Below are 23411 nucleotides of genomic sequence, written 5' to 3'. Positions count from 1 at the left end.
AGACAGAAAGGGATTGTCACCATTAAAGTTTAAGTAAAACTTTGGAAGAAATTGAATGAATTGCGTTTCTCATGGAGGGCTAAGAAAGTTGTAATTCTTTTTTTTTTTTTTTTTTTTTTTTGAGACATAGTCTCACTCTTTTGCCCAGGCTGGAGTGCCGTGGTGCGATCTTGGCTCACCACAACCTCTGCCTCCCTGCTTCAAGTGATTCTCCTGCCTCAGCCTCCCGAGTAGCCGGGACTAAAGGCGCATACCACCATGCCTGACTAATTTTTGTATTTTTAGTAGAGATGGGGTTTTACTATACTGGCCAGGCTGGTCTCAAACTCCTGACCTCGTGATTCGCCTGTCTTGGCCTCCCAGAGTGCTGGGATTACAGGCATGAGCCACCATGTCCGGCCTGAAAGTTTAATTCTTAAGGAATACTCCATTTTTATATTTAATTTTATGTTTTAATTTTAGTTTACATCAAATTATACCTGAAAAGTTTCTTTTAAGACATAATTAGTTTAAGAAACTAACTCCCTGGCAAATTTGAGGAGCAGATGAAAAAATGTTAGAAGAATTTTAAAATGTATATTCAGTGCAGTAAAATTCACCAGAATCAATATACATCACCCCACAAAATTCCTTTATGCTGTTTGTATTAACAAGAATGAAGTACTTCTGAATATAATTTGTACACTGTGTTACCTCATAATGCAGTAATGAGTGATAAAATGTTTAAGGTTGGTGGCCCCAAACTTTCTTTTCTTATGAAGTATTTAGAAGCCCCATAGTACTTAGAAATATCTGTTGTCTTTTAAATCAATTAAAAGTAATATCCTGATGCTTTGGTTTCTTTTCCACTTTGAAGATAAGAAACAGACTACAAACTATCTTTTCCATTTTGTAGATGTTGATACATTTATCTCTAGAATAGTCCAGATTAGAATATTTTAATATATTACTGTAAGTTTAGTTACTTATGAATATTTTTGGTCAAAGATGGTAAATAAAAATGTTCCTGGCCGGGCACGGTGGCTCATGCCTGTAATCCCAGCTCTTTGGGAGACCGAGGTGGGCAGATCACCTGAGGTCAGGAGTTCGAGACCAGCCTGGCCAACATGGTGAAACCCCATCTCTACTAAAACTACAAAAATTAGCTGGGCATTGTGGCGTGCACCTGTAATCCCAGCTACTTGGGAGGCTGAGGCAGGAGAATTGCTTGAACCTGGGAGGTGGAGGTTGCGGAGAGCCAAGATTGCACCACTGCACTCTAGCCTGGGTGACAAAGCAAAACTCCGTCTCAAAAAAAAAAAAAAAGTCCTTGGCTTCTCTTCTGTGTAATTCAGTGATAACAAATTTGAATCATTATATATGGACTCAGTACTTCAATTACTGTTTTTTTTTTGAGGCGAGATCTCACTACATTGTGTAGGCTGTCCTGGAACTCCTAGGCTCAAGGAATCCTCTTGCCTATAGCCTCCCAAGTAGCTGGGACTACAGGCATGCACCATCACGCCAGCGCAACCTTTTTCTGATTTTACTAATTTAAAAGAATCTCAACAATTTGTCCTTTATCTTGATTGGTGTCTCATCCCTCAACTTTCTTATTTAAAACTCTCTTTGCTGGGTTTCTGTGATATCAACTTGCATGTGTCCTTTCCTGTCTCGACTCTTACCTTTTCAGTCATCTTAACAGGATCCGCTTCCTTTGCTCGTCTTTCAGGTATCAGCGCTCCTGTCCTAGGCCTGATACTTTGTTTGAGAAATCATGTTTACTCTCATTGTTTCTTGGTTTTCATGGCTAATTACTCCCAAGTTTTTACCTCCATCTCAGATCTTTTTCTAGAGCCCAAGACTATTATTTCCTAATTGCATGCTAGACACCCTTAAGATGACTTGGAGGGCTTTACGTTTGACATGTATAAAGCTCAGTTTGTTACCTTTATTGTTCTGTCCCCCAAGGCTGCTCTTGGACCAACAGGCACTGTTTTAGTGAATGAAAGCTCTCCATCCTGCACCTCTCACTTTCCCTCACAGCCAATCACCAAGGCTTGTTTGTTCCCTCTCCTAAATGTGTGTGTGTATACATACATATATGTGTATATATATATATTTTTTTTTCTTTTCTTGCCTTGCTTAAGTGATACATCCTCCAGGAATTCTGCCTTGATCCCCTGATTAAAGCTTAGTTTTCCCTGAAATGTATTCCCATGGCACTGCATTTTATTATACCACTCTTCATACTTTACTGTTATTTTTTAGGTACCTGTCTCCCTGGACAGACTATAAGCTCAATGTGGCTGAGACAACTGTGTCTTTGTTCACTGTTGCATATTTAGCACATAGCAACTGAGTGAATGGGATTGCTAAATAGTTCTGACAGTTTTGTTTCACCTCAAAATCGGTGATTCTTCTCCTTTTGGGATTAAAAATTCTTTACAGGTGAATTTGTAAGAGAGCAATGTACCTTTGGAAAAACACACATGTAGAACTAGATAAAATTGTGCATCTTCTCAAGGGATTACCATATAACTCTGAAGCTCATCTATGGACCTAGCTTGAGAATCAGTGTTAAAATCCAAATGAAACTTCTGTGATTTTAAAAACTGCCAGGCAGTTTTTTTTTTATTTTGCTTGTTTTTAAAAAGTAAAGTTTTCAAATGTATTATACCTAAGTTTGTGCTTCATTTAAGTCTTGAATAGAAATGAGGCCACTTTATGTTTTTCTTATAAAGAGTTATTGATCATTTCAAAATGAAATTTTAGATAATCCTATTGGTTATATATTCAATTTATACACCATATATTAAGATAACTCTTCATTGGGAATGTGTACATTTAATGTAAACTTTATTTATTTATTTTTGCGATCTCGGAAAGGCTTTATTTCTACTTCATCCGGGTCTCATGCAGACTCAAAGGCACCATCATGTATTTCCATTTGGTATCCTCATGACTTTTTGTAGTGTTTTCCCTTAAGAGTAAGCTCTGTACATTGCCAGTTAATCTTTTAACGATAATTTTAAAATGTTGTTGCTGTTGTATCATTGATGCAAAAAGACCAACAATAGAAGTACAGTACAAGGAAATTCACAACATATTATAGTGGGACAGACTGAGTCACATTTAGGTGATGGTGAGGACGCAGTAGCAGTATTCATGCACCCAAAGACGTGCAAGCCAAGTAGGATAATATATGGATCATACAGTGAATTTTCTAAGCCCACTGAGGACTTCGTACCTTTTCAAAAATGTCCTTTATACCCTCCAGTTTACAGAATTATCTGTCTTGTCTACTGGCTTCATGGCTGATGTAAACTTTAGAAACTATATTATAGGATTTGTTTTTCCCGTAGCACACATTTCAATTTTTTTCCTTTTTATAAATATTTACACTTCATTGTGTTTAGTTAATGGTTTCTCTACATCTTATCGATTTCTTTGTTTCCTCTCTCTCATTTTAAAGTAAATGAGTTTAGTTCTTGCTTTCTGAAAACAATCTAATTGAGATTCTCGTTCATTTTTCTCTTGGGCCGCTTACGTAGGGGAATATTCTGGTGTGTATGATTTTGAATATTTTAATATTACTGCTTTTTAAGCTAGGTGTTCTTGGCTGCTGTTCTCATCTAATGCTTTCTCATCATTTTTTTCTGCTCAACTATTTTTTTGCCTTTCATATATTTTCAGCTTTCACGCTTATCTAAGTGCTTGAGAGTTTATAGCAAACATAGTTACTATATAAACTTTTTTCAACCAGTCTACATTCTTATTTCTTCTGTCTCTATAACTTTGTTAAAAAGTTAACATTCCCAGCCATTGTATCTACAAAGGGAGAAAAAGTTAGCATTAGTGTTTAAAGCAAATATCTTGCCAAAGATCATTTTGGAGTTAGAATTTGGAAACTTTTTTGGGACTTTTATTTTGTTTTGTTTGGTTTCAGTTTGTGGATAATACATAGGTAGATGATTAATCTATTTCTGATATTTAATTCTTTCTGGTGTAAGTACCCTGATCTTTGAGAAAATTAGAATATAGACAAAATATGAGTCCAGGTACACAGAATATGTAGCATTCCTAGGTTGGCTGTTTTTGTTTTAAGTAATTTTAAATCATTTGGAAAATTACCTTTTTTAAAATAAAGGGACATGTTAACTCCTTTGTCGTATGTAGTTTTCTTTAGAAAGATTTCTTTCCTGTTTACTTGGGTTATGATTATTACTTCTTCCATTGTATGTGATTTTCCAACATTATTAGCTCACAATTCCTTGAAGATGAGTGACTGGTGGGTTTTTTTTGTTTTGTTTTGTTTTGCTTTGATTTTTTGTTTTTTGAGTGATATTCCCTAGTGTGTTATTTCATTTCTTCAGTTTCTTAGGAAAAGCAAATTAATAGCTTTCTTCTCCCTAAAGACCACTCCATTGGATCTTGCATTGGATGCTCTACGTGCTTATCTCACAGTAGTCATTAAAATGCCAAACACGATCAAAGACATTCACTCAAGTGATAACTGAACATTATTATTTTATAGGTGGCACTTCGAAGGAAAGTTTGTATTGTTAATTGAAGATTTTCAATCTAATTATAGTTAATCTTATTGTGAGAAAGAATTGGTAAAGCATTTTTTAGGTATATCAGCATCCTTATGAATGAAGGAAATCATCTTTATTTCTGTCTTTTGCACATCATTATGCATTAAATCATAACATTGTGATTCCAGATGTTTTTCATGTCATGTATAAAACTTTATAGATTAATAATCTGTTTTCATGCTGTTTCTTACGTAAAACATTTCTTGTTCTTTGTTTTTGCTTTACATGGAATGCATGGGCTTTAAGACCATAATTTCTTTGGTAAGGTTTCATCTGCCTTGGGGTTCTATCTTTCTTTAGCCTTGTTTTTGCCTGTTCTCTATTAATAAGGTCTAATTTTTAGGCAAAAGCCTACAAGGTCAGATGTGATTTAGAAACAATTTCGATCCATATTAAAGCTGTTCTTTTTTACCCTATGTAATGTTGGAATATTAGAATATTTGGCAGAAAAGTCTTGATCCTTTTGAAATATTATCTATGAGAAATATAGACTAACAGATATTGAAAATTGGCCTCATTCCCTAGCAAGCCGATTCAGATTTAAAAAAGAAATAGGCCAACAAAATCTTTAGCCTTGTTCGTAATGAATAATTATTTATAATTTTATAATCTATTAAAGTAGGTCCATCAAATGAAATTATAGTCAAAATAAAATTAATAAAGGACAGATAAAATTTCTAAAATAAAACTTGTGACTATAGCTTATATTTTAAATGTATATAATTATTGATGCATTTATTTTCAAAGTCTTTATCTTTTTTCGTTTGATAGGAATGGGTCGGGAAGTTGAGAATCTTATATTAGAAAATACACAACTGTTGGAAACCAAGTAAGTATATGTGAAATTTTAACAGAAGATAAAGAATTTTCTTCTTGTCCAAGTCAATGACACTTCATCGTTTTAACATAATACTAATGGAATCTCCCTGTCCCATCTCGTTCCCCAACTCTGAGTGTGCACACACACACACACACACACACACACCCTAATGTTGGGACCTACACTGCCCTGTTAGATATGTTCCCTTGCCCTGTTTTTTTGTAGAAACACAGATTGTCATCTCCTTTTCACTCTATAAGTATCCATGCCTTTTTCTTAATCTTCTAAATTTGTCCTGGTTTTACACTTTTTTTTCTCCCTCCCTTAACATTTGTCTGTTTTCTTATCTCTTCTCCTGGGGTTTCTTTTATTTCCACACAAATATTTTCATGTATACTCAGCCTTCCTCTTCAGAGCTGTCTTCCATAGCTGTGCATTCTTGGGTGCAATTTGTGGAGTCTTAAGCCCTCAGACACATTTAATGGGACAGATCCCCAGTCATGTGGAAAAGCTGACTGGGTTCCTTTGTCAGTTTGCTGTGTCAGAGCAACTTTGGAACATCTGTGTATATCCAAGACAGAATGCAGTTATAATAAGGTCCTATGCCCACTATACCCAAAGGAACTGGATCTCAGGTTTTTTTCTTCAGCATAGACTGTCTTAACTTTCCAGTTTAAACTGTTTTCTCATTATTTATTAAAGGTAACATCAAGAAATAATTTTACTTTATTGATTGGGTAATATATTCTGAGGAATTATTAACAATAGTAACCTTTAGAATGCTATTTTTAAAATTTAATCTTCTCACTTTTTAGTAATTGATGGTCTGTCTTGTTTTATTCATTTGATAAATGAGTAAAAGCTTAGACTGTTGCTTTGTGTTCTTTTTGCATTTATCTACAAACAACATCGGGTAGAATGTCTTGAAGTATTAAATTATTATTGTCTATGGTTGTACAGTTTAGTCTACAAAGGAATAGCTGAAAGATGGAAAGAATATTTATTTGTAATGATGCACTTGAAATATGTGTTTCTTAGAAATGCTTTGAATATAGTGAAGAATGATTTGATAGCAAAAGTGGATGAACTGACCTGTGAGAAAGATGTGCTGCAGGGGGAATTGGAGGCTGTGAAGCAAGCCAAACTGAAACTAGAGGAAAAGAACAGAGAATTGGAGGAAGAGCTTAGGAAGTAAGTTTTAACTGTGTTGTTCTAAACCAAACTCTTTGCCAGTTATGCCACAAAGGGTTACAGATGTAACCCTGAGACTGAGACCTTCTGTCCACTCAAGCCTGGAAGGCCAAGAGCTGCCTGGGAGAGGGCAAAGTGCCCCAGCCCATTGCCTCTGCTGTGAGCAGGCCCCTCCAGTTGCTAGCCTGTCATCTAAATATTATTGTCTTTTGTTTTTTGTTTTTTGTTTTTTTGAGACGGAGTCTCACTCCTGTTGCCCAGGCTGTAGTGAAGTGGCAAAGCCTTGGCTCACTGCAACCTCTGCCTCCCGAGTTCAAGCGATTCTCTTGCCTCAGCCTTCTGAGTAGCTGGGATTATAGGTGCCTGCCACCACACACAGCTAATTTTTGTACTGTTAGTAGAGACAGGGTTTCGCCATGTTGGCCAAGGTGGTCTTGAACTCCTGACCTCAGGTGATCCACCTGCCTCGGCCTCCCAAAGTGCTGGGATTACAGGCGTGAGCCACTGCACCCGGCCTAAATATTGTTGTTTTTTATGTCTGTAATGATGCAAAAAGAGTTAGAGACTGTTCAAACATCTTTGTTTTGATAATAAGGAAATTTAAAACATTATTTTTTTATCCCACTTTCTTTAATACCTGTTTATTTCTGAACAATGCTATGAGATGATGATACTCCACCAAATGAAGGTGGCTAAATACCCTGTTTGGGAAAAGAAAAATAATCCTTTAGTGGTAGTTAAAATTGTTGACCTACTCTTATTTTTTTGAAAAGATGAGCTCAATTCAAATAACATGTTTTGTTTTATTTTTTCCCCACTAGAGCTCGGGCAGAAGCTGAAGATGCAAGGCAAAAAGCAAAAGATGACGATGATGTAGGTTTACAATTTTGGACTTTTTTTCTTACCTTACCATGTTTTGGTGTTTCGGGAAGATCTTCCTAAGTAAGCTTTGGATATAATACTATAAAGATTTTTAAAAGTCAGGAAACATGTTTATGGTCATGAATAGGATAGCTCATGCTTCTGCATGGTATCCAGATGCTGAGCTTTCTAGCTCCATGCAGTGTGCTCATTTTCCCTCTGTGCCTCTGTGCTCTTACCTGTATTTGCATGTTCAAGTTTGAGGACCAACTGGGACATTTTGGGGTTTTTGGTTGTTGTTATTGTTGTTTCGTTTTAAATTTTGATTTAGAAATATGAAAGCTTAATAATAAAAATTATTTAACAGTATTAAAAAGATGAAGTCTAGAACTTTAGTACTAGTCAATTAGTTCATATTGTTGTGAACTTAAGTACAGAAGAATAAATATGAGCTTCTTGCTAATATCCTTAGCATACCCCTAGTCTTTTTTTTTTGAGACAGAGTCTCAGTCTGTCACCGAGGCTGGAGTGCAGTGCTGCGATCTCAGCTCACTACAACTTCCACCTCCCAGGTTCAAGCCATTCTTGTGCCTCAGCCTCCCGAGGAGCTGGGACTACAAGTCTAATTTGGCTAATTTTTTGTATTCTTAGTAAAGGTGGGATTTTGCCTTGTTGGCCAGGCTGGTCTCTCTAATTCCTGGCTTTAGGTAATCTACCCTGGTCAGCCTCCCAAAGTGCTGGGATTACAGGTGTGAGCCACCCAGCCCAGCCTCATAATCATTCTTATAACAAATGTTTGCAGGTCAAAGGTCAGACCAAAGATATGTGGTTGTTTTGGACAGAATGATCACTTGGTGCCCCTTCAGTCTCTGTTTTTTAGTATCTTATGTAATGATACACACAAAAACATGTAAGACATGCAGGTTATGAATCATAATAAATTAACATTGTGAACCTACCACCCAATCTGATAATTAGAACATTACTAGACATTGAACTATTCTGTGTTCCTCCCCTGCAGAGAAAGCTGCTATCCTATATTTATCATTTGCTTAACTTAAAAAAAAATTTTTATCATATCACATATGTATATATGGTTTAATTTTTCCTTTTTTGTGTTTCACACTATATTTAGTCTTGGAGACCAGCTTCTTTTCCTCAGTGGCATGTTTTTGAGATTCATCCATGTAGTACAGTGCTGTAGTTATCATTCATATTCACTACTTTATGATATCCCATTGAATGAATAGTCACAATTTATGTATTTATTTTCCTGTTAAGGAATATTTAGTTTATCTCAGCTTTTTACAATGCTGTTGTTACAAACATTACAGTACAAGTCTCCAGGTGGGCAGGAGCAGTAGCCTTTCCAGAGTACATACCTACTAGTGGGCTTGCTGTGTTATAAACTTAAGATCTTTATCATTTGTTGTTTAACTTTATTGAAAGGAGAGGCCCAGTTTCTATAACAGAACAACAAAGGAGGAGGACTGCTAAGGGCTAAGCTTAGTGTCTTTCTTATGTCCCAAACCTTTCAGCTTTGATCCAAAATGTGGATAATGAAAGCCTATAGGACGTTGACTTGAGCCATGTTCCCTTGAGGTCTTACCCCTGTGCTTACTCTATATTCACATACTCTGTCTAAGAGTAATTCTGGCTAATACAATTGTCTCCATCTGTTTGCATTTATGTTGGTATTTTAGCGACTCTTATAGTTGAGTACCTTGGTAACTAGGTAATAAGTTTACCCTTAATGCTGGTCTTGGGTGAGTATGTGGTTTGGTAATTTGAGATAAATGGAACTAACTTATAACTATTTTCTGAGTGACGATTGTTACAGAGCATGAATTAAAATAATGGTAGAGCAACATTTTTAGGTGAAACTTACAATAGTGTATTAAATCTATGTAGATAACAATTTTGGTTTTAGTTTAAAATCTGCACTATCCTTTATTTTTATTTTAGTATTATTACTATTTTTTAGAGACAGAGTCTCGCTCTGTCACTCCTCCAGGCTGGAGGAGTACAGTGGCAATCATATCCCACCACAGCCTTGAACTCCTGGGCTCAAGTGATCCTCCTGCCTCCGCCTCCCAAGTAGCTGGAACTACAGGTGCATGCCACCCCACCTGGCTATTAATTTAATTTTATTTTTTGTAGAGCCAGGGTCTCACTATGTTGCCTAGGCTGGTCTTGAACTCTTGGCCTCAAGCAATTCTATGCTTTTTTTTTTTTTTTTTTAACTTCAGCCTCCTGAGTAGCTGGGACCAAAGTTGTGCGCCACCCCATACGTGGCTAATTTTTTATTTTCTGTAGAGATGGGATCTCACACCACATTGCCAAGGCTGGTCTCAAATTCCTGGGCTCAAAGTGATACTCCCAAAGTGCTAGGATTATAGGCGTGGACCATCGTGCCTGGCCCTACTGTTTGTTTTTGTTGTTGTTGTTGTTTTATTTTTTAAAGACAGGATTGCACTCTCTTGCCCAGGTTGGACTGCAGTGGTATGGTCATGGCTCACTGCAACCTTGACCTCCCAGGTGAAGCAATCCTCCTACCTCAGCTTCCCAAGTAGCTGGGACTACAGGTGTGTGCCACCACTCCTGGCTACAGGGTTTTACTATGTTGCCCAGGCTGGTCTCAAACTAAGCTCAAGCATTGTACCCGCCTCAGACTCCCAAAGTGCCGCGACTACAGGCGTGAGTCACTGCGTCCAGCCCCCTACTATTCTTTTTATTTTTTAGATTTATTTTTTATATATTTTTAAGAACCATGAGAACAGACCCACACTACTCTTTATGATTTCTTTATAATATGTTCAAATATCTGTGTATATATTCAAAAATTAAATTGCTGCCTTTTATCTTTGTAGTCATGAGTGATTATTTAAATCTCTTTGTTGGCTGGGCACAGTGGCTTACACCTGTAGTCCCAACACTTTGAGAAGCTGAGGCAGGAGCACCACTAGAGTCCAGTATTTCAAGATGAGCCTGGGCAACATAACGAGACCCTGTCTCTACAAAAAAATTTAAAAATTAGTCAGGCATGTTGACATGTACCTGTAGTCCAAGCTACTCAGGAGGCTGGGGTGGGCAGATTGCTTTAACCCAGCAGTTCCAGGCTGCAGTGAGCTATGATTTCACCACTGCACTTCAGGGTGGGCAACAGATCAAGGCCCTGTCTCAAAAAATATATTAAAAAAAAAAAAAGTCTTTGTTGATTTTGTTTTTATAAGGCCATTTTTCTTTAAATGATCTACTAGATTAAAAATTAAGGAGTGTTTAAAAACTGAAAGATTTTGCGTAACTCTGAGATGAACACCAAGACATTTATAAGCTTCCAGAATGATATGTCATTTTCTTGTCATTATAGAGTGATATTCCCACAGCCCAGAGGAAACGGTTTACTAGAGTAGAAATGGCCCGTGTTCTCATGGAGCGAAACCAGTATAAAGAGAGATTGATGGAGCTTCAAGAAGCTGTTCGATGGACAGAGATGATTCGGTTTGTATGACAAGCACTCCATTATTTTCCTACTATTATTTTGTAGGTTTGAATATTCCTTCATGTGGAACTTAAGATCCATATCCTGCCCTGTAAGATCCAAGCCCCTTTCTCTGTTTACTAGGAGAGACTTTTTAAAGTAACACTCAGAATTAGCAACAGAATGTGATCAAAGGAGGTGCTTTTTGGGCCAGTAAGGGATCTTGGAGGATGTTACTACGACCTCTAAAAGGCAATTATTATTACTTAGGAATGATGGTCATTTTTCAAGTATAGAAATCAATACTACTTCCCCAGTAATGTCAGGAAAAAATCACAATTTCATATGCAACACAGGAAAATAAATTATTTTGACTCAGTGTCTTTCTGTAAAATACTCTTGCTTGATTTCTTTCTCTCTTTTCTAACTGTTCATGCCAAGTACACCCTTCCATTGGTATCTTTCAGTCAGAGGGCTCTTAAATCTCACCCAATGCTGCCATCTAATGGTCGTAGTCTCAGTAATAGTGTTTCTTTAATTTAGAAAGAACTGAAAAGTTTGTAAATGAGCTGCCCCCTAATTTACCCATATTTTTGAGTTTGGATTGTCATATCAGATTTACCAATAATAGTATGCATTGACATGTTGTTTTTAAGTTTATGAACACATTCTCTAATTGCCAACTTTTACTTCTTTAGGATTATCATTTATTTCACAGTTTATGTACCCTTTACCAATGTTATACTAGAATCAAGTGTTTTAACATATCATTTTACAATTTGCTGTAATTGTAATTGCTTATAACTAACTGCCCATAAGGAAGATCAGTATTCTAATCTATATTTATTAGACAAGGAAACTAACCCACTAGAAAGTGTATGTTCTTAACTGCAGTATTTAGTGGATATCGAATAAATAATAAGTAAATATTCAAAAAACTGAAAGTGGACCTTATTTATTTATTTATTTATTTATTCATTTATTGAGATGGAGTCTTGCGATGGAGTCTTGCTCTGTGCCCAGGCTGGAGTGCAGAAGTGTGATCTCGGCTCACTGCAACCTCCACCCCCTGGGTTCAAGCAGTTCTGCCTCAGCCTCCCTGGTAGCTGGGTTTCCAGGTGTGCGCTACCATGCCCAGCTAATTTTTGTATTTTTTAGTAGAGACAGGGTTTCACCATGTTGGTCAGGCTGGTCTCGAACTTTTGACCTCAAGTGATCTGCCCGCCTCGGCCTCCCAAAGTGCTGGGATTACAGGTGTGAGCCACTGTGCCCAGCTGGACTTCACTTTCCATTGCTGTTTTTAACTCTAGCAGCCAAGTGGTAGTCAACAAATTAAAGGAAATAGTAGCTTTCTTTTAACTACTTCACTGAAGTAAAGAATGTTTTTAATTTAGTTCATAACAAAAAAGTAGTGAAAAGAGAGCTCTGATTATGATGGCAGAATCCCTACCACCTCATAAATCAATTTGGAATATCTTATTTTCTGAAATTTTGTTGAATCACCTGTCAATCCAGTTTATCCTCTTCCCTGCTGTGGTTATCTTTCCAGTGATGGAAAAGTTTTAGTCTTGTGAAAAATGACCCCTCAGGACGCCAAAGTTTCAAGCTATTTTGTGAGAGCTCCGAGTATAGATGATAGAGACTTTTATGTAAAGATGGGAATTTACAAGGCAATATTTTAATAAAAGGGAAAGTTAGAGGGTATCTTTTCAATAAAAAATTTTAAATATCATTCAGGCATGTTGGCTATCTGTCTAGCACATATTACAATCCTCGTCGGTAGACTAAGCTCTTTGAGGGAGGGATGATATTTTATTTTTCTTAGTAGAATTAAAGTCAATCTTTAGCAGATTGACTGACACATGGTAGGTCAAAGTAACTACAGTATTTATTGAACTTAATTGTTGACTCCCCTCTGTGTATCCCATGAACTTCTTGGGTCTCTTGTTCTTCAGAAAGAAAGGTAGAATACCTCACTGATAAATGTTTCTTTTCTTTTCTTTTCTTTTTGAATGTAGGGCATCACGAGAAAATCCAGCCATGCAGGAAAAAAAAAGGTCAAGCATTTGGCAGTTGTAAGTATTGAAAAACAAAGATGTTAGACAGCACATGAGACAAGAAAATTACAGTCAAAATTTATTTCCAAGAATGATTTTATGTCCATTTTCTTTCCTTCATTTTTTTTTTTAAACTAGGGGTAATGGTTAAGTAGCTAAACTGAACTTTTTTTTTTTTTTTTTAATATATAGTGTGCCAACTCGGTAAGGCTCTTCTCAAGGACAAAAAATATGATATCGTAAGCTGCATCATGTTGATTGTGCATTTGTTGCAATCCTCTGCCAAATTTAAATAATGGGGAATTATTTAGAGACTTGAAAATGACCTGGATCCCCGTTAAATAAGTTTCTGATTGGCTGGTTTTGTGATTGTAAGAAACTTTACAAAGTGAAGATGAGAAATTTAGTGCTTGTAGGGTTTGAGTAATATTGTGTATGTATTGAGCTTGAGTTATGTTTGTGCTAGAAATACTATGTGTTTACTGTGATTAAAACTTACCCTTTTTTGGTGAATCTGCTATTTAATGGAAGTGTCAATTAAAAAAGAAATAGACCCGAAAGTAGTTGTTTAAATTGAGCTTAATCAGAAAATGTATAAAATGTGTGTTAACATGGTAATATGTGTTCCAGTACTTGATTATAATAAGCTGTTTTTAGAACTGGCATACTAAGCTTCCATTCACATCACACAGCCATAACCTTGCGGTTTAACAATCGCTCTTACCTTGCACCAAGTAGGAGCTAGCAAAAAAACCATTTTATATCACATCACACAGCCATAACCTTGCTGTTTAACAATTGCTCTTACCTTGCACCAAGTAGGAGCTAGCAAAAAAACCAAAATATATTTATTCAGTAGGAGAAGTTTCCTCTATTTAAGAGCTTCTTGCTTTCATTATACAAATTGCTAGTTAAAGAACAGGCACCCGCCATTCTAAGCAATAGTTTCTCTTCACTGAATGTCTGAGTTTGGCTACGAGTTACTGCTAAGGCTGCAGCGTATGACTACAAAAACTGTTTTTGCCAATTTCTAACTCATTGCCTTGTAAAAGTACTCTGAAATTTTCTTCAACATTAAAGTTTGTGGAAAATCAAGGATTGTTTCTCATAGTACATGTGACACACAGACATACTTTCTTCTTTTAGTTTCAGCCGACTTTTCAGCTCCTCAAGTAACACGACTAAGAAGCCTGAACCACCTGTTAATCTGAAGTACAATGCACCCACGTCTCATGTTACTCCATCCGTCAAGAAAAGAAGCAGCACCTTATCTCAGCTCCCTGGGGATAAGTCCAAAGCCTTTGATTTCCTTAGTGAAGAGTAAGTCTTTTCCAAATTAATCATTATATTCTAAATTAAGTTAGTGGTTCAGAATATTCTTGGCCTCTTATCAGCTCTAAGGATTCAGGTAAATCTATAAAAAAATTATTTCTGGGCTGGGCACGGTGGCTCACACCTGTAATCCCAGCACTTTGGGAGGCCGAGGTGGGCGGATCACAAGGTCAGGAGTTCGAGACCAGTCTGGCCAATATGGTGAAACCCCGTCTCTACTAAAAATACAAAAATTAGCTGGGCGTGGTGATGTGTGGCTGTAATCCCAGCTACTTGGGAGGCTGAGGCAGAAGAATCGCTTGAACCCAGGAGGCGGGGTTGCAGTGAGCCGAGATCATGCCATTGCTCTAGCCTAGGTGACAGAGTGAGATTCCATCTTGAAAAAAAAAAAAAAAAAAATCATTTCTGTAACTTGGCTGTCTTTAAGTAAATTACTTGTAGTCAAAAGTTTTTATGAAAATTGCTTTTCAGTTTTTATAAAAGAGAAGGATTTTTTTTTAATGCCTCATTTTTGCTGGTATGACAACATTGATAAATACCTATTAATAGAAATGTGAATGGCCTTTAGAGATAAATGAGCCTTTATCCTAAATGTTTGAACATTTCTGTTGGTGTCAGAGGACTTGGTTTTCCATCCTGACTTTACTACTCATTAGGTACAAACACTTGGGCAAATTAACCTTTCAGAGCCCCCAGTTTCTCAGTCTGTAAAATTAATCTGATAACCTATCTCAAAGGTGATTGGATCCAATTATACAGTTATCTGTAAAGTATCTGACATATAGGTAGATATGTTAACTGTGGTATATATACATAGCAACTCATCTTATGAAAATTTAAATGGCCAAAATAATGGCAAATTATTTTCAAAATCATTTTAATAATATTTTACCTTATAACTCCAAAGTTTACCAAATCAGTTTGCATTTTTATTTTCTGAAACAAGTTAATGGGATCTAAAATCTAACCTATATCAATCTTCCTAAGCAGATATTGATTTACTCAAGTTTTAAATCACTTCTAGCACGTTTTCTGGCATTAGGATATTCTCAGTAAATATTTGTTGAATGAACAACAACAACAAAAAAGCCAAACATACTTAAGAATTTTCCCCTTTCATATGGCCAGCATCTGAAACCTGATATAAATTTGGTGGCTGATGATTCAATTTAATGTAACAAAGCTGCTTGGTAACCTGTTAAAGCTTAGGCACTGAATTCACTGCACAAACTTAAAAAGACCAGCTTTAGTATAACACTTTGTTTGTTTGTTTGTTTTTTGAGATGGAGTTTTGCTCTTGTCCCCCAGGCTGGAGTGCAGTGGCGCACCATCTTGGCTCACTGCAACCTCCACCGGGTTCAAATGATTCTCCTGCCTCAGCCTCCCGAGTAGCTGGGATTATAGGTCCGCACTACCGTGCCTGGCTAATTTTTGTATTTTTAGCAGAGACGGGGTTTTACCATGTTGGCCAGGCTGCTCTCGAACTCCTGACCTCAGGCTATCTGCCCTCCTCGGCCTCCCAAAGTGTTGGGATTACAGGCATGAGCCACCGTGCCCGGCCTATTATAACACTTTTTAAGGAGCTGTTATAGTTGAAATAAACTAATTTGAAATCATGTAAATTTTTGTTGTTTTTGCTGTTTTAGTGACAGAGGAGAGATAAAACTGGGGATAAACGTAATTAAACGTATTCATGTAATTAGGAAAATCTTTTTTCCTTTTAGAACTGAAGCTAGTTTAGCCTCACGCAGAGAACAAAAGAGAGAGCAGTATCGTCAGGTAAAAGCACATGTTCAGAAGGAAGACGGTAGAGTGCAGGCTTTTGGCTGGAGTCTGCCTCAGAAGTACAAACAGGTAATATGCACGTGGTAAGAGCATCCAGCAGGAAAGAAGAGGGCGAGTTGAGTGTGCGTGGGCATGAAGGATTCACTGTATGCATCCCAGCCCTGCTCATCTCAGCCGCATGGACTGGGCACACATTTAAGCATGGAGGGTGGTGGTTTTCAGGCTGTTTTCTAGAGCTGTAGAACTCAAATGAAATGCTCTGAGTCTGTGAGGAGGGGAGGAGTCAATAAAGGGTGGCTAAGTGCATGGAGTTTGAGGTACCCGCTCTGCTGTAACCAGAGCAATTCTGGTTTAATATTTGAAGATTTCATTTTTTAAAAAACCAGCATCATTGTTGAAAAAATTATTGGCATGGAACTTTTCAAACTGTTCATTTAAAATTAAGTTCAGGTCTTCAGGAACTTTATCTGTCTACTCCATAATTCCTACCCCAAAAGACTCACATGTTCATGTACAAACACATATGCGTGTGCACGTGTGCGCATATGTGTGAATTAGAGCCTGTTTTTGAGCTCCCATTATATCCTGTTTATTGAATTGCTCAACTTGATTTTTCTGTTTTTCAAATAAGAATGGCAAAATTGGCTGATGCCTGTCATTGGCTCATGGTGCCTGTTATTGGCTCATGCCTATAATCCTAACACTTTGGGAGGCCAAGGTGGAGGATGGCTTGAGCTCAGGGAGTTTGAGACCAGCCTAGGCAACATAGCATGACCTCGTCTCTACAAAAAATTTTAAAAATTAGCTGGGTGTGGTGGCCTGTGCCTGTAGTCCCAGCTACCTTGGAGGCTGAGGTGGGAGGGGACCGCTTAAGCCCAACAGATTGAGGCTGCAGTGAGTCATGATCAAGCCACTGCACTCTAGCCTGGGCAGTAGAGCGACCCTGTCTCAAAAAAACAAAAAAACAAAAAACCTGAACTTGATTTCAAGGAGTAAATAACAGCAGTGCTTGCTCATGTCTCAGTAGATCTGTAAGAAGTTCACTTTTGATGAGGCTTACTAATGTGCCTTTTTCACTCCTCCTTCCACCATTATTAGGTAACCAATGGTCAAGGTGAAAATAAGATGAAAAATTTACCTGTGCCTGTCTATCTCAGACCTCTGGATGAAAAAGATACATCAATGAAAGTAAGTTCATTGTGAATTAAAAGGAGATGTTTTCTAAACTCTGGGTAGTTTTTTTTCTAAAACCAAAAAAGTATAAGTATTACTTCTATGGTGAGGTTATTGTTCATTTTATAATATTAGTTTATACTAGAGACTTGTATTTACAACCATTAGTTATTTTAAGAAAACATGAAAATTCTAAACATTTCTAGACTTAATGTTGTTTTCTTTTTCACCTGAGAAGCTGTGGTGTGCTGTTGGAGTCAATTTATCTGGTGGGAAGACCAGAGATGGTGGTTCTGTTGTTGGAGCAAGTGTATTTTACAAGGATGTTGCTGGTTTGGATACAGAAGGCAGTAAACAGCGAAGTGCCTCTCAGAGTAGTTTAGATAAGTTAGATCAGGAACTTAAGGTAAGTGTGTGTACTAACATTTGACCTGGTTTATGAGACTATGAGTTTAACTCTTTCATCCAAAATTTGCCTCTGGGTCCAGCTTCTAATTGGGATTACTATGCCCTGGCTTACTGTCCCTCAGCACCCTTTTAAAATCAATTTTATTGAGGTATAATTTACATGCAATAAAGTGTGCACTTGAAATGGGTATAGGTCAGAGTTTTGACACATGTGTACACCTATGTAATCACTACAGTGATCAAGATAATGGAACATTTTATCATTGTTCTGCTTTACCTGTTAGTTTTGTGTTGCTGTTTAGAGACAGAGTCTTACTCTATCACATAGGCTGGAGTGCAGTGGCATGATCATGGCTCACTGCAGTGTTAACCTCCTGGACTCAAGTGATCTGTCCACTTCAGCCACCCAAGTAGCTGGGACTACACACCCACGCCACCACACCTGGCTAATTTTATTTTTTGTAGAGACGAGGGTTTCACTATGTTGACCAGGCTAGTCTCAAACTCCTGGCCTCAAGCAGTCCTCCCACCTCAGCCTCCCAAAGTGCTGGGATTACAGACGTGAGCCACTGTGCCAGCCTAACTGCTAGTTTTTCATCTACTAATTAATATTGATAGGTGGTTGTATTAGTCTGTATTCACACTGCTGATAAACACATACCCGAGACTGGGAAGGAAAAAAGAGGTTTAACTGGGCTTACATAGGTAACCTCTGGGGAGGCCTCAGAATCATGACAGGAGATGAAAGGCACTTCTTACATGGTGGCAGCAAGAGAAAATGAGGAAGAAGCAAAAGTGAAAACCCCTAATAAACCCATCAGATCTCTTGAGACTTATTCACTATCACGAGAATAGCATGGGAAAGACTGGCTCCCATGATTAAATTACCTCCCCCTGGGTCCCTCTCACAACGTGGGAATTCGGGGAGATACAATTCAAGTTGAGTTTTGGGTAGGGACGCAGCCAAACCACATCAGTGGTTGTATTTTTACCCTTCCAAATAATCTGGAAATAAATTTGAAATAGTATTGCCTTTTACTGTAACAGCACCACCTTATGAATATTTGTACATACATATTGTTTTAAACATTTTTCCTCCTTTGCCTATACAGGAACAGCAGAAGGAGTTAAAAAATCAAGAAGAATTATCCAGTCTAGTTTGGATCTGTACCAGCACTCATTCGGCTACAAAAGTTCTTATTATTGATGCTGTTCAACCTGGCAACATCCTAGACAGTTTCACTGTTTGCAACTCTCATGTTCTGTGCATTGCAAGTGTGCCAGGTAAGAGTGAGTCATGCATTTCTCTGCCCTCCCCTCCATCCACCTACCTGCTGGGCACTGATGTAGCAGCTGAAGATGCAGTTCTGTACCTTGCTGTCATGAAGCTTATGTTCTAGTTAGGGAAGATTAAAAAACAAACTGGAAACCATTGAATAAAGAAGATATTTTCAGGTAGTGAAAAATACTGTGAAGAAAATAAAACAATGGGAATATGAGAAAATAACTGGGAGCCAGAGGACTGTTTGGATTAATTAATAAGGAAAGGTCTTCTAAAGTTTTGGATTAAACATTACGTGATGTTAAAACATTAGTTTAAAAATTAAAGAAGTGTATGTGATATATCCATATGTTGGAATATTATTCAGCCATAAAAAGGAATGAAGTTCTTTTTTATATTTTATTGTGGAATACTTAATATGAGATCTACTTTTTTTTTTTTTTTTTTGAGACAGAGTCTTACTCTGTCACCCAGGCTGGAGTGCAATGGCATGATCTCGGCTCACTGCAACCTCCACCTCCCAGGTTCAAGTGATTCTCCTGCCTCAGCCTCCCGAGTAGCTGGAATTACAGGCACCTGCCACCACGCCTGGCTAATTGTTTGCATTTTTACTAGAGACGGGGTTTTACCATGTTGGTCAGGCTAGTCTTTTTTTTTGAATGGAGTCTTACTCTGTCACTCACACTGGAGTGCAGTGGCACCGTCTCGGCTTACTGCAACCTCTACCTCCTGGGTTCAAGTGATTCTTTTATCTTAGCCTCCCAAGTAGCTGGGACTACAGGCACGAGCCACTACACCTGGCTAATTTTTGTATTTTTGGTAGAAATGGGGTGTCACCATATTGGCCAGGTTGGTCTCGAACTCCTAGACCTCGTGATCTGCCCGCCTCGGTCTCCCAAAGTGCTGAGATTACAGGCGTGACCCACCACCCCCGGCAGTCAGGTTAGTCTTGAACTCCTGACCTCAGGTGATCCACCCGCTTTGTCCTCCCGAAGTACTGGGATTACAGGCATGAGCCACTGAACCCAGCCTGAGATCTACCCTCTTAACACATTTTTGTTTTTGTTTTTTTGAGACAGGGCCTCACTCTGTTGCCCAGGCTGGATTGCAGTGGTGCAGTCACAACTCATTGTACTCATTGCAACCATGACCTTCCAGGCTCAAGTGATCCTCCCAGCTCAGCCTCCCAAGTAGCTGGGACCACAGTCGCACACTACCACACCTGGCTAAGTTGTTTGTACTTTTTGTAGGCAGGGTTTCACCATGTTGCCCAGGCTGGTCTGGAACTCCTGGGCTCAAGTGATCTGCCTGCCTTGGCCTCCTGAAGTATTGGGATGCCCAGCCCTCTTAACAAATTTTTAAGAGTACAATACATTATCCTCTAGGTAGAAGTTCTGACACATGTTATAACACAGATGAACCTTGGAAACACTATGCCAAAGGAAATAAGTCGGACACAAAAGGACAAATATTATATGATTCCGCTTATATGAGATATCTAGAATAGGCACATTCATAAAAACATAGAGTTTCTGTGTGAGGTGATGGAAAAGCTTGAGAAATAGGCCGGCCATGGAGGTTCACACTCATAATCCCAGCACTTTCAGAGGCCAAGGTGGGACGATCACTTGAGCCCAGAAGTTCGAGACCAGTCTGGGCAATATAGTGAGACCTCATTTCCACAAAAAATCAAAAAATGAGGCGGGAGGATAACTTGAGCCAGGGAGGTCAAGACTGCAATGAGCTACGATTGCACCACTACACACCCACCTGGGCAATGGGAGTAAGACCCTGTGTTAAAAAAAAAAAAAAAAAAAAGGCCTGGCATGGTGGCTTACGCCTGTAATCCAGACACTTTGGGAGGCTGAGGTGGGCGGATCACCTGAGGTCAGGAGTTCGAGACCAGCCTGGCCAACATGGTAAAACCCCGTTTCTACTAAAAATACAAAAATTAGCCAGGTGCAGTGGCAGGCGCTTGTAATCGCAGCTACTTGGGAGGCTGAGGCAGGAGAATTGCTTGAACCTGGGAGGCAGAGGTTGCAGTGAGCCGAGACTGTACCATTGCACACGAGCCTGGGCAACAAGAGTGAAACTCTGTCGCCAAAAAAAAAAAAATAATGGTGATGCTACACAATGTTATAAATATTAATGCCAATATTGTAAATATTAGTGCCACTGAATTGTACACTTTTAAATGGTTAAAGTGGCAAATTTTGTTTATATATATATTATTTTTACTGCAATAAAAGTTTTTAGTGTGATATAAATAAAACAATTTTCTAAATTAAAAAATGAGATTTATTTTTATATTGTAAATATTTTTATATTATAAATGCTTAGTTTTTAATGTTTTACTAATATCTTAATCACCCTATATACTTGGGGTATTTAATTTTTAACAGTAATGGATAGAAGCTTATACTTCAAGTAGTAGCAGTAGTCTTGATGATTTAAAAGAATTTTTTTTTGGCTGACGTTATCAGATATAATAGATTGTTTTTAACCTGTGGCTGCTGAGGAGCTCACTAAGAACAGAAGCTGGCTAGGCGTGGTGGCTCGCACCTGTAATCCTAGGACTTGTCTGAGGTTGGTGGATCCCTTGAGGCCAGGAGTTCAAGACCAGCCTGACCAACATACCGAAACCCTGTCTCTACCAAAAATACAAAAATTAGCCAGGCGTGGTGGCTCACACCGGTAGTCCCAGCTACTCAGGAGGCTGAGGCAGGAGAATCACTTAAGCCAAGGAGGCGGAGATTGCAGTGAGCTGAATCATGCCACTGTACTCCAGCCTGGGCAACAGAGTAAGACTCTGTCTCAAAAAAAAAAAAAAAAAAAGTTTATTTTCTGACATTTTTATGTTTATTTGCACTTGTGTTAATAGAAGTATTTTCTTAATTTTTTAAGTTACCTTCCCATATTGTGAAGATTTATGTAAATTTAATGCTACCTGTATTCAACTACCTGTACATCTCACCTGCATAATTCTCATTTCAAACCTGTAATTGTTTTAGTAAAAAAAATGTTATTTATAGAAGTTTACTTTGCTGTTACAAGAAGATTTATTTTTCAGGTGCACGAGAAACAGACTACCCTGCAGGAGAAGATCTTTCAGAATCTGGTCAGGTAGACAAAGCATCTTTATGTGGAAGTATGACAAGCAACAGCTCAGCAGAGACAGACAGCCTGTTAGGAGGCATCACAGTGGTTGGTTGTTCTGCAGAAGGTGTGACGGGAGCTGCCACTTCCCCTAGTACAAATGGTGCTTCTCCAGTGATGGATAAACCACCAGGTATATCCATTCTCTTTACCTGCCATCTGTATAGAGTCTAAGGCTACGCTCAGATGCCTCATTATGGACTTAATTTAGATCTTAAGTAACAAGGTTGAAAGAACTTGAAAGAAGATACTGTAGGCCGGGCGTGGTGGCTCACGCCTGTAATCCCAGCACTCTGGGAGGCCAAGGCGGGTGGATCACGAGGTCAGGAGATCAAGACCATCCTGGCTAACACAGTGAAACCCTGTCTGTACTAAAAAATACAAAAAATTAACCGGGCATGGTGGCGGGTGCCTGTAGTCCCAGCTACTCGGGAGGCTGAGGCAGGAGAATGGCGTGAACCTGGGAGGTGGAGCTTGCAGTGAGCCAAGATCGCGCCGCTGCACTCCAGCCTGGGTGACAGAGCAAGACTCCGTCTCAAAAAAAAAAAAAAATGCTGTAATGACTGTTAAATGGAATCAAGAATTCTTAATTTCATGGTACAATGTGAAGGAGTGGGTAGATGGAATGGAATTCTATAACAGGGGTTTGTGTGGGGAAATAATTGGAGGAGAAAAGCCCAGACTTGGAATAGTGTTTTATTTACTTTGTAGAAATGGAAGCAGAAAATAGTGAGGTTGATGAAAATGTTCCAACAGCAGAAGAAGCAACTGAAGCTACAGAAGGGAATGCGGGGTCAGCTGAAGACACAGTGGACATCTCCCAAACTGGCGTCTACACAGAGCATGTCTTTACAGATCCTTTGGGAGTTCAGATCCCAGAAGACCTCTCCCCAGTGTATCAGTCGAGGTATAATAATGGGTCATCAACTTAGGCAACTGGGTGAAGTGCACAAATAAAAGGAACCAAAATAATCTCAAACAGTCAAAAGATTTCCACTAATTAGTGTCACTGTGGTGGATTAAAAGATACCTATTCTTGTGATAATTTCATGTATTCCCGCTCCATCATTCTCGCTGGATATTCCCCCCCATTTCTTCTGTACACCTTCCAATTTAAAAAAAAATCTTATCTATAAAAGTATAATCATGCATCAGTCAACAATGGGGATATGTTCTGAGAAATGTGTCATTAGGTGATTTCATCATTGTGTGAACATCATAGAGTGCATTTACACAAATCTAGATGGTATGGCTTATCACACACCTAGGCCATATGGTATAGCCCATT

General features: G+C 38.3%; 1 protein-coding gene across 14 annotated transcripts in view; it reads left to right on the top strand.

Moving 5' to 3' along the window:
• SPAG9 (sperm associated antigen 9) overlaps positions 1 to 23411 on the top strand; it is a 154510-nt gene that overhangs the window by 107430 nt on the left and 23669 nt on the right. For all 14 annotated transcript variants that reach the window (XR_010153334.1, XR_010153333.1, XM_001171158.7 and 11 more), the window contains 12 exons: positions 5349 to 5406; positions 6436 to 6588; positions 7410 to 7461; positions 10820 to 10950; positions 12949 to 13005; positions 14134 to 14307; positions 16044 to 16173; positions 17203 to 17292; positions 17516 to 17683; positions 18798 to 18969; positions 22038 to 22256; positions 22835 to 23030. Coding sequence is in view for 12 of the 14 variants with exons in the window: in XM_001171158.7 (XP_001171158.1) it covers positions 5349 to 5406; positions 6436 to 6588; positions 7410 to 7461; positions 10820 to 10950; positions 12949 to 13005; positions 14134 to 14307; positions 16044 to 16173; positions 17203 to 17292; positions 17516 to 17683; positions 18798 to 18969; positions 22038 to 22256; positions 22835 to 23030 (1600 nt within the window). In the remaining 2 variants the exon portion in view is untranslated. The remainder of the gene's footprint in view (positions 1 to 5348; positions 5407 to 6435; positions 6589 to 7409; positions 7462 to 10819; positions 10951 to 12948; positions 13006 to 14133; positions 14308 to 16043; positions 16174 to 17202; positions 17293 to 17515; positions 17684 to 18797; positions 18970 to 22037; positions 22257 to 22834; positions 23031 to 23411) is intronic.

The sequence above is a fragment of the Pan troglodytes genome, chromosome 19 (assembly GCF_028858775.2).
Source record: "Pan troglodytes isolate AG18354 chromosome 19, NHGRI_mPanTro3-v2.0_pri, whole genome shotgun sequence".
NCBI classification, from domain to species: domain Eukaryota; kingdom Metazoa; phylum Chordata; class Mammalia; order Primates; family Hominidae; genus Pan; species Pan troglodytes.
Note: the sequence above shows the minus strand (reverse complement) of the source record. Positions and strands in the feature narration are given on the sequence as shown.